Source organism: Berghia stephanieae, chromosome 7 (assembly GCF_034508935.2).
Source record: "Berghia stephanieae isolate SIO BIC M18660-M18661 chromosome 7, UCSD_Bste_1.3, whole genome shotgun sequence".
NCBI classification, from domain to species: domain Eukaryota; kingdom Metazoa; phylum Mollusca; class Gastropoda; order Nudibranchia; family Aeolidiidae; genus Berghia; species Berghia stephanieae.
This window is the reverse complement of record NC_088366.1, coordinates 63,849,214-63,863,188: the sequence shown is the minus strand read 5'-3', so window position 1 is coordinate 63,863,188 and position 13,975 is coordinate 63,849,214. Positions and strand designations below refer to the sequence as shown.

General features: G+C 37.6%; 1 protein-coding gene across 4 annotated transcripts in view; it reads right to left on the bottom strand.

Annotated features, from left to right (window-relative positions):
• Window positions 1–7,374: 7,374 nt before the first annotated feature.
• LOC144977645 (protein CBFA2T1-like) overlaps window positions 7,375–13,975 on the bottom strand; it is a 41,224-nt gene continuing 34,623 nt past the window's right edge. For all 4 annotated transcript variants that reach the window (XM_078923061.1, XM_078923062.1, XM_078923063.1 and 1 more), the window contains 5 exons: window positions 11,370–11,635; window positions 10,673–10,740; window positions 10,000–10,231; window positions 9,007–9,197; window positions 7,375–8,179 (listed from right to left, as the gene is read on the bottom strand). In XM_078923061.1, coding sequence (XP_078779187.1) covers window positions 7,511–8,179; window positions 9,007–9,197; window positions 10,000–10,231; window positions 10,673–10,740; window positions 11,370–11,635 — 1,426 coding nt within the window. In that variant the 3' untranslated portion in view covers window positions 7,375–7,510. The remainder of the gene's footprint in view (window positions 8,180–9,006; window positions 9,198–9,999; window positions 10,232–10,672; window positions 10,741–11,369; window positions 11,636–13,975) is intronic.

Below are 13,975 nucleotides of genomic sequence, written 5' to 3'. Positions count from 1 at the left end.
ATGATAATGATGATGATGATGATGATGATGATGATGATGATGATGATGATGATGATGATGATGATGTGATGATAACAATATTATAATATAATATTATTGTAGTCATTATTATCATCATCATCATCATCATCATCATCATCAACAACAACAACAACATTCACCATCCATCGTCACCGTCATAATTAATTGTAATTATTTTGTGAGAGAAATAGAAGAATTATTTCGATACTTACATTAATTTATAACAATAACAAAACTACGGTGCCTTTGTAGGGAAATAAATGAGATCAAATTACGTTCATCATGGCGAGAAACAAATAATCAAAGATAGAATTCTTTGAAACACATACGAAGACCACAGGGGAAAAACGATCAAAGTCACATTTTTCAGCTTTTGAGGAAATCAAAATTAAAGTTTGGAAACCCATTGAAAACGCCACATGATAATATGAATTGAACTGAATGTGAATTACTAAACGTATATATTTGACCACAAGTCAGATGCATATAAAAACCAAGCTCTTGGTTGAGTTTAATACCAAATTATTGTGACATTAGAACAGTAAGGGTCTTTCGGACTTTGATAGATTTTCCCCTGTGGCCTTCAACATGAAATTATAACATGCAACAGTCTGAAATGTCGATGGCGCCGAGAAATTATAGGAAAATAAAAGAGGATCTCATTCTACTGGAAAAACTTTCACATGATAAGCAAAGGGGTTAGTTACAGTATCGAACCTGGGGTGCAGTCAAGAATTCTATTTTCGGAGCCTCCTCACCCCCCCCCCCCTCCCAACCCACCGCCCCAGCCCCACCCAACCTTTTTCTATCCTCCCACCTAGGTCTGCTACTGACAGATGTTTTGAGATAGGCTAGTGTCCTATCCAACAGGTAGCAATAAATAATCGCTATTCTCCGGGATTACTTCCGGCTCCATGAGCCTTTTTAGCTCTGAATCTAAAGTCACATACATCACTATAATGTTTTACTTCGTTGTGCGAAATATTGAAAAAAAAATGAGAGAGATAGAAAAAAAAAGAAAAGAAAGAAAGAAAAAGCCTTAACCACGTAAATATGAGAGAGAAGAATTTCTGTAGAATATATCACTGTACACAATGAGACGCGTTGCTAGGATACGTGACGTCACTGAATGAGCAGCCTGTCAAGTACAATGTAACGCCGTTAAACCAAATATATTTGATATTTTTACTATTAATTCGATCACTCATCACAATATTATAATTTTGTTACTAATTGTCTTATATCATCTAGATTGCACATATGTATTATTTACACGTCTAATTATAACCAATGGCAAACTACTGGGTTGATTTAACATTATTGCTGTGATGAGCAATGTCTTGCTCTCGTTTGAGAGTACGTGTATTTCCAATACAGTGGGCCCATAACAACATTTGGGTTATCAGACCTGCAAATAAGTATACGTCAGTTGGTTGTACGGATACCAAAATCAATTTGTCGGTCTCAAATTAGTAGATAGTACATTTCTTAGAGAATTAATGAAGATGACGTTACTTGGCTCTTTGTCATTATATTTAGACCTCCAGTTGGGTGCCTAGTTATTACTAAATTCCATCAATCATGCTTTCAACGTTTAAGGTTACACTTTGCTTTTCGTCTGATTCTGTTTTGTTTTTGTTTTTGTTTTCTTGTTTGTTTTTATTTTTTTTTATTTTTTTTTGGTTGTGTCGGTGCGATTGATCTGGTGATCATTTTACTTGACCGCATACCACCATGTACCAATAATATCTCAGCAATAAACTTGAAAGGATTAGAATAATTCACACCAAAAAAAAATCAAATTCCAGCGTTTATTTTTCCACAAAACATGAGAATGTCGATGTAAATTCTTTAAAGAAAAAAAAATTTGAGGAAAAGAAAGAAAGAAAGAATTTGACCAGTCTACTCAAAATTCAAAATGCTATCACATTGAGGTGACTATGATGCTAGAAATATATTTTTAAGCTTAATCTATAAAGGGGGTCCTGATAGCTCAGTTGGTAGGTCACTCGCTTCACCAAGATCGTTACCGGGTGAATTCGAAATTTAATTCTGTCCTCCCTGTCCACACAGCAGCTGTGATTGGATAGTGGGGTCTGTTGATTATACAAAGGGTAGCAAGTAATTGCGATTGTCCATTTCATGCTTATAGAAACCGGGATAAACTCAAATCCAATGAGCCTAATGGCTCTGAAGGACTTTATAGCTATTTTTTGCTACCCTTTGGAATGGACTGAAAGTACTTGCGACAAATCTAACAGCCCAAGCAGCCCAATCACTGCTGGGTCTATAGCAAGGTGCGCGGGGGGGGGGGGGGGGGGGGCTGAGGAAAAAAAACCTCGACTTCACTCGGTCTCGACCTCGCTCCCTTTGCGTGTGAAGCGGGTGCTCTACCAACTGAGCTTTATCATGATTCCGGTTGTCTTAACATGAAACAAAAAATTCTCCGTACCATTTCAATCATTCAGTCATAGTTAAATAATTTACTGGAAGAAAAGTACCTAGGTGACTAATCAAAATCGACAAAATTGACCAAATGTTATCATATATTATAATATATCATTATCATTATCAACAACATCAACAAAATTGTAAACAGAGTTAATTATGGTAAATAATTCATATATTCGGTGTCTGATTCTAACCGTACACGTACATTGTCGATGTGAAAACTCATATTATTTGTTTTTGCTCATACCCAAGAGTGACACGACAACAAAAAATATAAAAAGACAAAAATGTGCAAGCTTATAAAGCGCATCTCCACAATTTCGTCATTTTGAATGTTCCTAAAAACTATAAATTAATTATACCACAAGACAGCCGTCTGTTGGGCACCCTTTAGTACTTCTAGCACTCTCACAAAATGTACAATTGCCAATAGCCAAGTGCACAATCTTACCTAAGTCAAGTGAGGTAATGTAAGTAAAGTTTTTTACCCAGGGATTTAAATGCATTGCACCGGGTTGAGGGCAGATTTGTAGCGTTATAGTTCCGCACTAAATCACTGTAAGCGCTCATCAATGTTATACGCTGGCACATCAAAAACTAGACATGTAACACTATTATAATGATCATTACCCAGTTAACTTCCGTACTCTGCAACAATGCGTATTTATTAAAGATTTGATCAGAAAACTCGTCCTTTAAATATCGATCGATTTAAAAATGACCCTTATCTTGGCCCCAAATAAAAACAAAAAACCAACCAACTCTTTTATTGCCAATGTGAGGGTGATTTAACTCGATTGATATTTGAAGGACGACTTCTCTGGCCAAAATTTTAAACAGAGCACGATAGATAACCGGTTATTGCCCGACTCCTTACAAATTGAGCTTTATATAGCGCAATATCCACTAAATGTGCTCAAAGCGCTCAAGGGGCCCCTGGTCAACAGCAACATTTAACATGTAGGACGGGACAAATACATCATATAAAGCGCCATAGTGTACGCCCTGTCACCCTTGAATTTGAACTATAAATAATTGAGCAAACACACCTAATGTAACCCAGAACTGCCAACTTGAAATTTCCAAAATTCGTAGTTTATAGGGGGAAAAGGGTGGGAAAAGGGAAAAGTCACTTTAAATGGCTTTAGAAATAAATAATTTGCCCTCAGGATGTTCCAAAACTCTGAGTATAGGATCTAAGTAGCTAAACTTTCCTTTTCAACAAGATTTATTGAGTCAAAGAGGCGAATTCAGTCCTGTAGCAGCTGGTGCCAAAAGTTCGTATTTCTACGAAATGTTCGTTGTTGTGGGCAAATCTGATGTAAGCATGGTTAGAATCAGTCCCCGACAATATTATTTGTGACCCATCGTCTCAAAACGGTATTATGTCGGAACGAACCGTATGCTTAAAAGCCGAATTTAATGTTAAACTGATCAAAACTATAAACTGTTGGCATTAGCACCCTAGAATATGGTATCCATTCTCCTCAATAAAACATACAAACTCAACACAAGTCTGATATTTCTGGCTATAAATTCATTTTTTATCATTTTAACCATCCCGACTTAATACCGTTTTGAGCCGAAGGGTCACATTTATCTCCTCTTTCGTGTCAATAGTAATATATTAATAAAAATGTACTTCGATAAAATGATAAGATATTTTATTATTATTATTCTTCATCGTCAATCATACATTAATTCACATACCATCTGTAAATAGGGATGATAATGATGATATTATTTATTTTATTATATTCAAAGTAATATCACAACGGGTCGAGAGAAATGAAAAGGAGATAAATGCCGAGAGGATTGAATATTTGTGTGAAGTCCACACTATTTACAATTAATAATTTGCTGTTAACACATAGCCCCCCCCCCCCCCTCCCTCCCCCAGCACACATAGCCCCCTTCCCCAGCCATTGATTTTGTCTTGCCCTTTGACAACGGAGAGATCATGATGTTATTAGAAACAGCAAGTGTGTTTCGCGAGTGAAATATAAAAATCAAGACCGATCATTTCACTTAACATTTTCCATTCATTGCGTTTTGTTGATAGAATGTATAAAAGTAAAAGTCAAAACATGATCAGATTTATAACGTATTTCTCCTCTGGATACACTTTTATGCTTGTCGGAGAAGTATTTCATTAAGAGCGTCCGCCGGCATTGTTCCGATAGTTTAGAATCAGTTACTAAGTTACAATGCGTCATAACGAAGGAAGTGACGTCATGACTGTTCAAACCTATTAATTGAAGCTTCCTTGCCATCTGGCTTTTCTTATTTATTTACTTCGAGCGTCAACCATCAACATCTGCATTAACATTTTCTTTTTTCTGGAAATTACGGACATTATTTAATATTCGAAATGATTTGATGTTAGAAATGATTTGAGAGTGTGTGAATTTGACAGATGTTTATCAACCAGGAAATTCCCTTATCAAATCACACACGCTTACACGTTTTAAAACCAAACAAAATACGATTGTGAAACATTGCGTATTTCTCCAATAATCAGAATAATATTAATTTAGTTATTTCCCATTGCAAGACAATAATAATTGAGAGTAAAAGTTCATGGGTAATTCAGTCACAAAAAATAACATATTATTATTTCATTCATCGTGTTCTGTTAACAAAGGGAAAACCCGAAACGTCCATCTTGTAAATAACATTTAAGCTTCCATTACTTCCATTCCATTTGATAAAAATTGAGAGTAAAAGTCCATGGGTGAGTGAGTCAATGACATGGTATCATCACAAGGTTTCTGTATTATAATATATTATACAATATCATACATTATGTGGTATATCATATCAATTATATAGATAGTATGAAGCTGACGTCACTCAGGTCTTTGTTATTGCTTTTTGCCATCCGCGTTTATGAGTAATTCTCACTAAACTGTATTAACCAGACTATAAACGTTCAAGGTTACACATAGTTTTGTGTGTTGGTCTGTTATACTTCCCGTTGGCAGGCAATGTTGCGAGTTTCTTAGCCAAGCGCATACTATCTATAAATAGTATGCGCTTGGCTAAGAAGTTCACAACATTGCCATCCGGAAGTATAACGGACCAACACACAAAACTCTGTGTAACCATGAACTTTTATAGTTTGGACAATACAGTTAAGTGGGAATTACTCATAAACGTGGATGGCAAAAAACAATAACAAAGACCCGAGTGACGTTACCTTCATACTATAAATACAATACAGTAGAGACAATTTGAGATTGGTCACCAATTATATTGACCAGTTAACTGCTTTACTCTGGAAAAACAAATTTGTATTGATTTTAAAATTTAGCCAGAAAACAAAACTCGTTCTTCAAATATCGATTGACTTAAATGACCCTCATCTAAGTAAAAACTCTTAAACCTGAGACCTCGCGAGATTTTATATATAGTTATTATTATAAAAATTGAGCTTTTATATAGCGCAATATCCACTAAACGTGCTCAAAGCACTTTACAAGGGGTCCCTGGTCAAGAGCAACATTTAACATTTAGGACGGGACATGACCACTGTCAGGCGATGATATACTCTTTTCGGACAAAGACAACGCTGTTAACGGCCAGGTACTCATTTTATACCTGAGTAAGGTGGGAGAATGTGAGTAAAGAGCCTGCTCCAATGACTCAACTATGCGCCGAGCGAGGCTCGAACCCAGGACCTTCCGATCCGAAAGCGAGCACCACACAACTAGACCACCTAGCCGCATTGGTCATATTATTTAATATACTGTAGTAGTTGAAGAGAAACATGTTGTCACAGTTTTATTTATTTGAAAGGAAAACAATGAATCACACACGACACAACTGTGTAAATATGTCATGATTCTGATCGTTATTTGGGCGGATCAGACCTCTAAAATACAACATGGTGCGCAAAGCTCGTATGTAGACTTCAGAGTTTTGATCCGCAGATCGTGAAAATTGGAACTTCAGAGGTTTGATCCGCCGAACATCAATATATATATATATATATATATATATATATATATATATATATATATATATATATATATATATATATATATATATATATATTATATATTAATTTTGGCTGGGGGGACTTTTACTTCAATTATCCATCTACTCAGATGACCTCCGACAGGTCAAAATAAAAAACCCAATCCTGGAACAGTAAATGGATGTCAGTTCATCGGATAGACCTTCAGGTCTTCAGGTCATATTTTTACAAAAAGACCCTCCTATGTGCCCATCACTGCAAAATGGGAGCGATCTATATTCATGTTTTCGTCCAACCGAGTCATCGATCACATGATTTGATGCTGTCCAACGATTGGACATTTCTGTGTTTATGAAATTTGTAAACATACCCATGAGTCCCGCCAGGCAAAATAACCAATTGTGATGCTGGATATAATTTCTCAAACTGTGAACACTTTTCACTATGTGGGTTATTTTGAGCACAGATTTCAATGTGACCAATGACCTCGAGCACATGGAATGGTAATATAGATCGCTCCCATTCACAAATCAATCATGAAATAGACTAACACCTGCTATCTGTATCGTTTTTAGTGCTCTGTTGAATGTCGGAACATCGCATAGGTGTCAGGTTAGAGATGATTTCACAAAGTTTGGGTCATCTTTATCAATCAATATTTGAAATAAACGTTTTCTGGTCAAAATTTAAGAAATGCATTTTGTCAGTATGCGGCAGTGCTACTATCCTTCCGTGCTCAACCAGAGAGTTGTGTTTCCAACCCCAAGAGTAGTACAATATGAAGCAGTTAATCTGCTTACGTATAATATTATTATAACAATCTGTAAATGGCAAGGAAATGATTCCGTTTCGTCTAATGACGTTCGCAAAACTCCAAATGGGAACAGGATATCAAACATATCAAGAAATTAGAGTTCCAAATAAATAGTTAGGAGTATTCATTCTTGATAACCGCCTAAGCAGCTTGTGAATGAATTACTTTTACACTGTAGACGAAATTCCACGGGAATGCCCACTGTGTTTCCTTTTATTTCGAGTCCTCGTTGATTCCCCAGTTTCTTAAGCAGCTGTGTTGGAGTCGCTATCCTGGGCTGGAGAGTTTGGGGTCGACTCTGAGGCGTGTCGGCCGCTGCGCGGAGAGGAAATTGGGGACATGGCTGGGGCTGACGGCTTGGGGGCGGTGAGGGTCTCCTTTGCCGACAGGCTTGGAATAACAGAAGGGGTTGAAGATGTCAGAGATACGTGGTGAGATGAACTGGCTGCAGTGGTTGTTATATGATTTTTGGGGGAGGATTTTGGTGATAATGACGATGAAGAGAGTAAGGAAGAACTGTCAGTGGAAATTGTCAAAGAGTCTCTATTGTTATTACTGCTGCCGGGCATGGAACTTGTGGCAGATGTCACAGCTGATGATGGCGGGGCGGAGGATGATTGTAAAGATGTTGAGGAGGTGGATGAAGATGATGGCAATGAGGAGGATGAGGAGTAAGCCGTCGATGACACGGTGGCTGCACCGGTATTGGTTGCCGTAGCTGCCGCGGCAGCAGCGGCCGCTGCTAGAGTGACTCTTCTCTGTTCACGAGCCTCAGCCACGGTGGTGATGTGTGCCTTCCCACAAACGTGGTGATGGTTCTCCCAATCCTTGTGTTGACAGAACGATCCACAGTAGCGGGCTACGTTACAGCCACTACAGGTCTCGCTGGCTTTACGGCCACAATTCCAGCAACTCTGTGTGGAGAAATGACAAAAATAAATTGAGTTTTAATTCAACGCTTGAAGAAATAACCTGTCACAAAATGTTATACGTATTTTAACCAAGCTATTATAATAATAAAATTAAAAATTATGCCTTTTGCGCCACGATATCATAAGATATCTTATGATATCGTCGTCTCGGCATTCCACGAAGGAATAAAGTAATATTTTCGCCAATAATTTATCCAAATACAGGTAGATAATCATAGACCTTACGGGATGCATTGCTATTCCTGCTCTCGAGGTGAAAATCCTGTTAGGTCGCTTGTTTAAAAAAAAAATATATATTATGACTTTGTCGCCACGACATCATAAGACATTGTCGCCTAGGCATTCCACGAAGGAATATAGATACCTCATCAAACAAGATGTCTATGTCAACAGGAATCACCCATGTTGTCCAAGTGAGAAAATTGGGGGTTAATAATCTTACTCAAGGAAAAAAACCAAAGTGCCTGAAGCGGGGCTCGAACCCGGGTCATCCGGATCACAGTGCAATGCCTTAACCACTCGGTCACTTCGCCACAGAATGTTCCATCTTTTAAAAAAAACTTTCATTTTTCTTAAGCTTTAATCTTAGATTTATGCTCACCATCTAATTCTCAACACACTGATTGCCTCTATTTATAAGTTGATTGATTATATCTAGAGTTCTAACTTCTTTTGCGAACAATTTCACACACCAATCCAATCAAATACCCAGTGATTCACAAGTCGAGTAATGCTTTGAACATATCTAAATTATATGAGAGATGGAGATAGATAGACAAAAATAATCTATTTTGTCAGAAATCCCTCACCTCTGCAGATTCCTCCTGATGTGCCAAAGTTCTCATCATGTCCTCCTGGGTCTGTTTTCGGACATCGGACAAGGCTCGTTCCATCTTGGATCTCTCATTGGCCACCAAGTCTAGAGCTTTTTGGTCGGCGGCTGACATGGCCTTTTGGAGTTCCAGCATTGCCTGGCGTTTGACGTCATTTACGGCCTCTTCTGGTTATAGACGAATGGCAAAATATTCAAGTAAGTGCATGTCCTCTATAAATTCCCAAAGATGGTTATGTATCAAATTTGATTAAACATATTTTAATCTAGGGCAAATTGCATACATTCACAAGTCTGACATCTCATTGCAGGTCAGGCCTTCATTTAACATTGGCGCGTTGGACATATATCGCATCTGTTTGAGAGTATTACCATGGCAACAACAAACGCAATCAATTTGCTTTACCAGATAATATGTAAATAAGTACACGTCAATCAAGGCCAACACTGACGTGTTTGGGGCAATGTGAGCAAATTAATAATTACCATTAATTCTCGTCTGAAATCTGACAATAAAAAGATTGATGAAAGTGATCGCTTAAATGAGAAAGCGATTGCCACTCAATTTAGTTCCCTGGTCTCTAATGAAATAATAATATCATAACAACAATTGATGCTTTGCGTTATTTAAAGAAACTGATAACATCCACCAGCCAAATATAATATACCAACACACAAAACTATGTGTAATCTTAATCGTTTATAGTCTGGATAATACAGTTTAGTGAGAATTACTCATAAACGTGGATGGCAAAAAGCAATAACAACGACCTAAGTGACGTCAATTTCTTCGATTGATAGTTTGAAGTTGACGTCACTCAAGTCTTTGCAATTGTTTATACAATTATACTTCCGGATGGCAACGTTTTGAGCTTCTTAGCCAAGCGCATACTATCTATAGCGAGACACTACTTCGCCACAAACTCACACCTTTCCCTTTGTTTATGCCCGGAAGTAAAACCAAACTCACCAGCTCTTCGTCTGACGTCACTGACACGGTCTTCCGTCTGCCTGAATGCGTAAACCATCTGGTCCGAGGAACTGGATTGTCTTTTCTTGATGTCACTCCCAATGTCGAGTCCAGAATCGTTTTGTCGCCTTGACCAGAGAGCCAGTTCCTCCCTGTCCCTTACGCTTCTGTCCTGAAGGACCGCGATGGCTCTTTTGGTTTTGTCCACCATTCCCAGAATGCAGTTCAGCATCTACACAGGAAGTAAATTGTTCATTATTAATATTGTTAAGTAAGGAAACTCTTTAAAATTGAAGTGTGATAGTATTTTTCACATCACCCTTTAGGCGCATAAGAGCGTAGCCATCGTTAACATATAGCCTGACACTAGAACCCTCTAGGACTGGCAGTTTGACGATTTTTTAGGTTTGTGTAGCGTCTAGTGAGTTGTCGTTAGTAGAGCTCAAGGAAACAAGTTATTTCATTGGTTGAACTATTGAATACAACTCACGATTTGTTTTCTTTTGTGGCAAAAGACAGGCATTTTGACGTCATTATTTGGTCAGTGTCAGGCTATAACTTTACGATGGCTACGATTAGAGCTACACAAACCTAGAAAATGACGTCAAACTGCCAGTCCTAGAGGGTACTAGTGTCAGGCTATATGCATCTCTAAAAGAAACAAAGAACTCACCGTTTCCACGTGTCTCCAGTCGTCATCCAGCCTGTCTAGGTGTTCAAATGACTCGTTCGATCTGTAGCCTGAAATAGAATGGAAAGACTGTAGTAGTACAAGGGTCGGTGAAATGGAATACATACTAAACTGCTAGCTAGAAGCCTTGGACTGTAAAATTATTATTTGACAATATTTGATAATATAAATGGATTCCCTCACTTATATGGCCGAAACACTTGTTTCTGTGGCCTCCACCCACGTCTTCAGTAACACACTGTATAGTCAAATGGAACAACTACAAAAGACATCCACCTTTTTCGCTATGACACAAGACCGAAGGGCTAGAGCTCAGCTACAGTCGCAGGTTCGGATAATTAAGTAAATAACTCAAATAGGATTCAACAGTCGTGACGTCACTTCCCTCGTAATGACGCATAGTAATTTAGTAACTGGTTCTAAACTATCGGAACAATGGCGCCCTTATGAAATACTTCTCCGACGAGCATAAAAGTGTATCCAGAGGAGAAAAACATTATAAATCTGATCCTGTTTTGAATTTTGTACATTCTGATCACATGACATGTGAAATTAAAAGTTCTAGCCATGAAAAGAAAAAAAAGTTTCGATTTTCTTTGTTTAGAACCAAGCTGCTCATTGCTGGGCGGACGTGACATCAGACTATTGAATTCTATTCTTAAGATTTTGTCAAGCTTACTGTATGCCGAATAGTGTCTCTCCCTCTCCCTGTCCACCCTGTCTCGTTCTCTCTCCATCTGTTCTCTCTCCACGCGTTCCCTCATCTCTCGAGACTTGCTGATGTCCTCCAGACGAATGGGTCCCCCGGCGCTGAAGTTGAACGCACTGGCTGGACTCACGCGATTGCCGGACATAGGGCTGACTGGATGACTGCTGCTGCTATGGTGACGTTTGGCCGGAAGTGTGGGACCCTCAAGGTGAAGGTCAAGTCCATTCTCTTTTGGTCTGGAATGGCGGATTAATTTAGTAAAGAAATTAATGAAAAAGGAATAAATTAATACTTGAATATATACATAGAAAGAAGGACAGCAGGAAGAAGAAGAAGAAGAAGAAGAAGAAGAAGAAGAAGAAGAAGAAGAAGAAGAAGAAGAAGAAGAAGAAGAAGGAGAAGAAGAAGAAGAAGAAGAAGAAGAAGAAGAAGAAGAAGAAGAAGAAGAAGAAGAGGAGGAGGAGGAGGAGGAGGAGGAGGAGGATGAGGAAAAGGAGGAGGAGGAGAAGGTTGAGAGAGGGGAGCAATATGAAGTTGCTGTTTTGTTGGATTTTTTATCTGGTTTTTGTTTGTTTGTTTGTTTGTTTTTGTTTGTTGTTTTTATTTTGTTTAGAGTTTTTTTCTTGTTTGTCTTGTTTTGTTTTGTTTGTTTTTTTCCTTGTTTTGTTTTGTATGTTTTGTTTTGTTTGTTTTTTTGTTTTGTTTTTCTTTAATAATATAGGATACTGGTGATATTTTTAAAATCAATTCTATCTTGTTACACAATGACCTCCCCTTAGTTCAGATGGTCTGAAATCTAAATCTCGCGGATTGGAACAAACCTAAATTGATGACGTAGCAAATATCCCTTACTCTGAAGAAAAGAAGAAAAAACATATTATAAAAATTTGGTCAGAAAACTCGTCCTTCGAATTATGAATTATATTGATCGATTAAAATTATTCCCCCGCCCACTTTTTCAAAAACTCTCAAACCTGGAACTTAGGCGGCATTTTGGTCCCAAGTTCCAGGTTTGGGAATTTTTGGGGGTAAAATGTGGGTCATTTTAATCGATCATATTTGAAGGACGGGTTGTTGTTTTTTTTTTTTTTGTTTTTTTTTTTTAGCCAAAATATAAAAAAAATATGTTTTGGTTTTGTTTTCAGTCTATCTCAGACTTGATGACCTCGTTTCAAATTATGCCATATTTTTTTTATGAATATTATTATTATCTAGATAATAAATTGAAATTCAGATTGTCTCCGTGTGTCTTGAGTCAAATAATCTGGAATATGTCACAGTCTCCGTAGAACAATAATTTAGAGAAAATTGCTGTTGGTGAGAATAGTTCAAAAATGTATCGTTTTAATTAAATTGTTATCACCTATGTCTCGACATAGACTTGTACAACATGAGCTGACGTTGCTAGTTTTTTGGGGGTTTTTTGTTCGTTTGTTAGTGTGCGCGGCTATGTGGTCTAGTGGTATGACACTCGCCTTTTTCGGATCGGAAAGTCCAAGGTTCAAGTCCCGCTCTGAGCCGCGTAAAATTGAGTCTTTGGAAAAGGCTCTTTTTACTCGCTGTACTCAGTGTGAAAAAAATAAAATGAGTATGTGGGCGTTAACAGCATTGTCTCTGTCGGGATAAAATGGTTATATCGCTGAGCAGTTGTCATGGCTCGTCCTATATCATGTTACAGTGATGCTATTGGTGAGGGGACCCCTTGTCAACAGGGATGTAAATGCAAAGTTGAAAAAAATTCTGAAATTCTGCGAGCTCATTTCAATAGTCTAAACTCCAAGTGACACACCAGGAATGAGGTGATAAATGGCCTTGTGATTGTGACAACATTTTTAGGACTTTTGAGTGATAAGTCTCAGAATAAAATCTAAATCATTTTGTTTATGGATGGATTTTAATGATTTATGTCTCCTTTTTGTCAGGAGGAAATGCCATTATTTGGTGTTGTTCATGCTTAAATCAGTGCCCATTTAGTATTATCCTTATCTTTATGGATTAAACAGGGTTAAATTAGTTTGGGATACTGAAAAAAATCAGAATTTTGGAATTCTTAACTTATTTTCACTGCACGTAATCCAACACCTAAACTTTTATATCAAAATTATATTCAGGTCAAAATATTACCCCAATGACTAAATGAATCTGACAATAATAAAAACTCGTACTCAAATTTCAACAGCCATATCATTACTAAGGCCAATTTTGAGATTGGAAAGATGGTCACCTCCCGATATTTATCATTTTCTCAGGCCCCAAACCCTTCTGCTAATAACAAAGGCAATAAGAAGTACATTACAATTAAAATACTACATTAGGTTTAGAATCGTGTTAAAAGCCCTTTACTTTATTGGTGTAGCTTTCAATGAGAACAAACAAATTTGATTTTTTCCCCCATCACAGTCAAACGTTCGTGGCAGTCTCAACCAGAAATGAGACCCCATAGAAATTTCTCATAAAGACCAAGGCTAAGGGAAATGTATCTTCAGACTCATTATGACTGAAATGAATTGCAACACACAGGAATTACTTACAGAAACAGAAATACATTCCAATTGAGCCTTAGGAAGAAAGTGTAA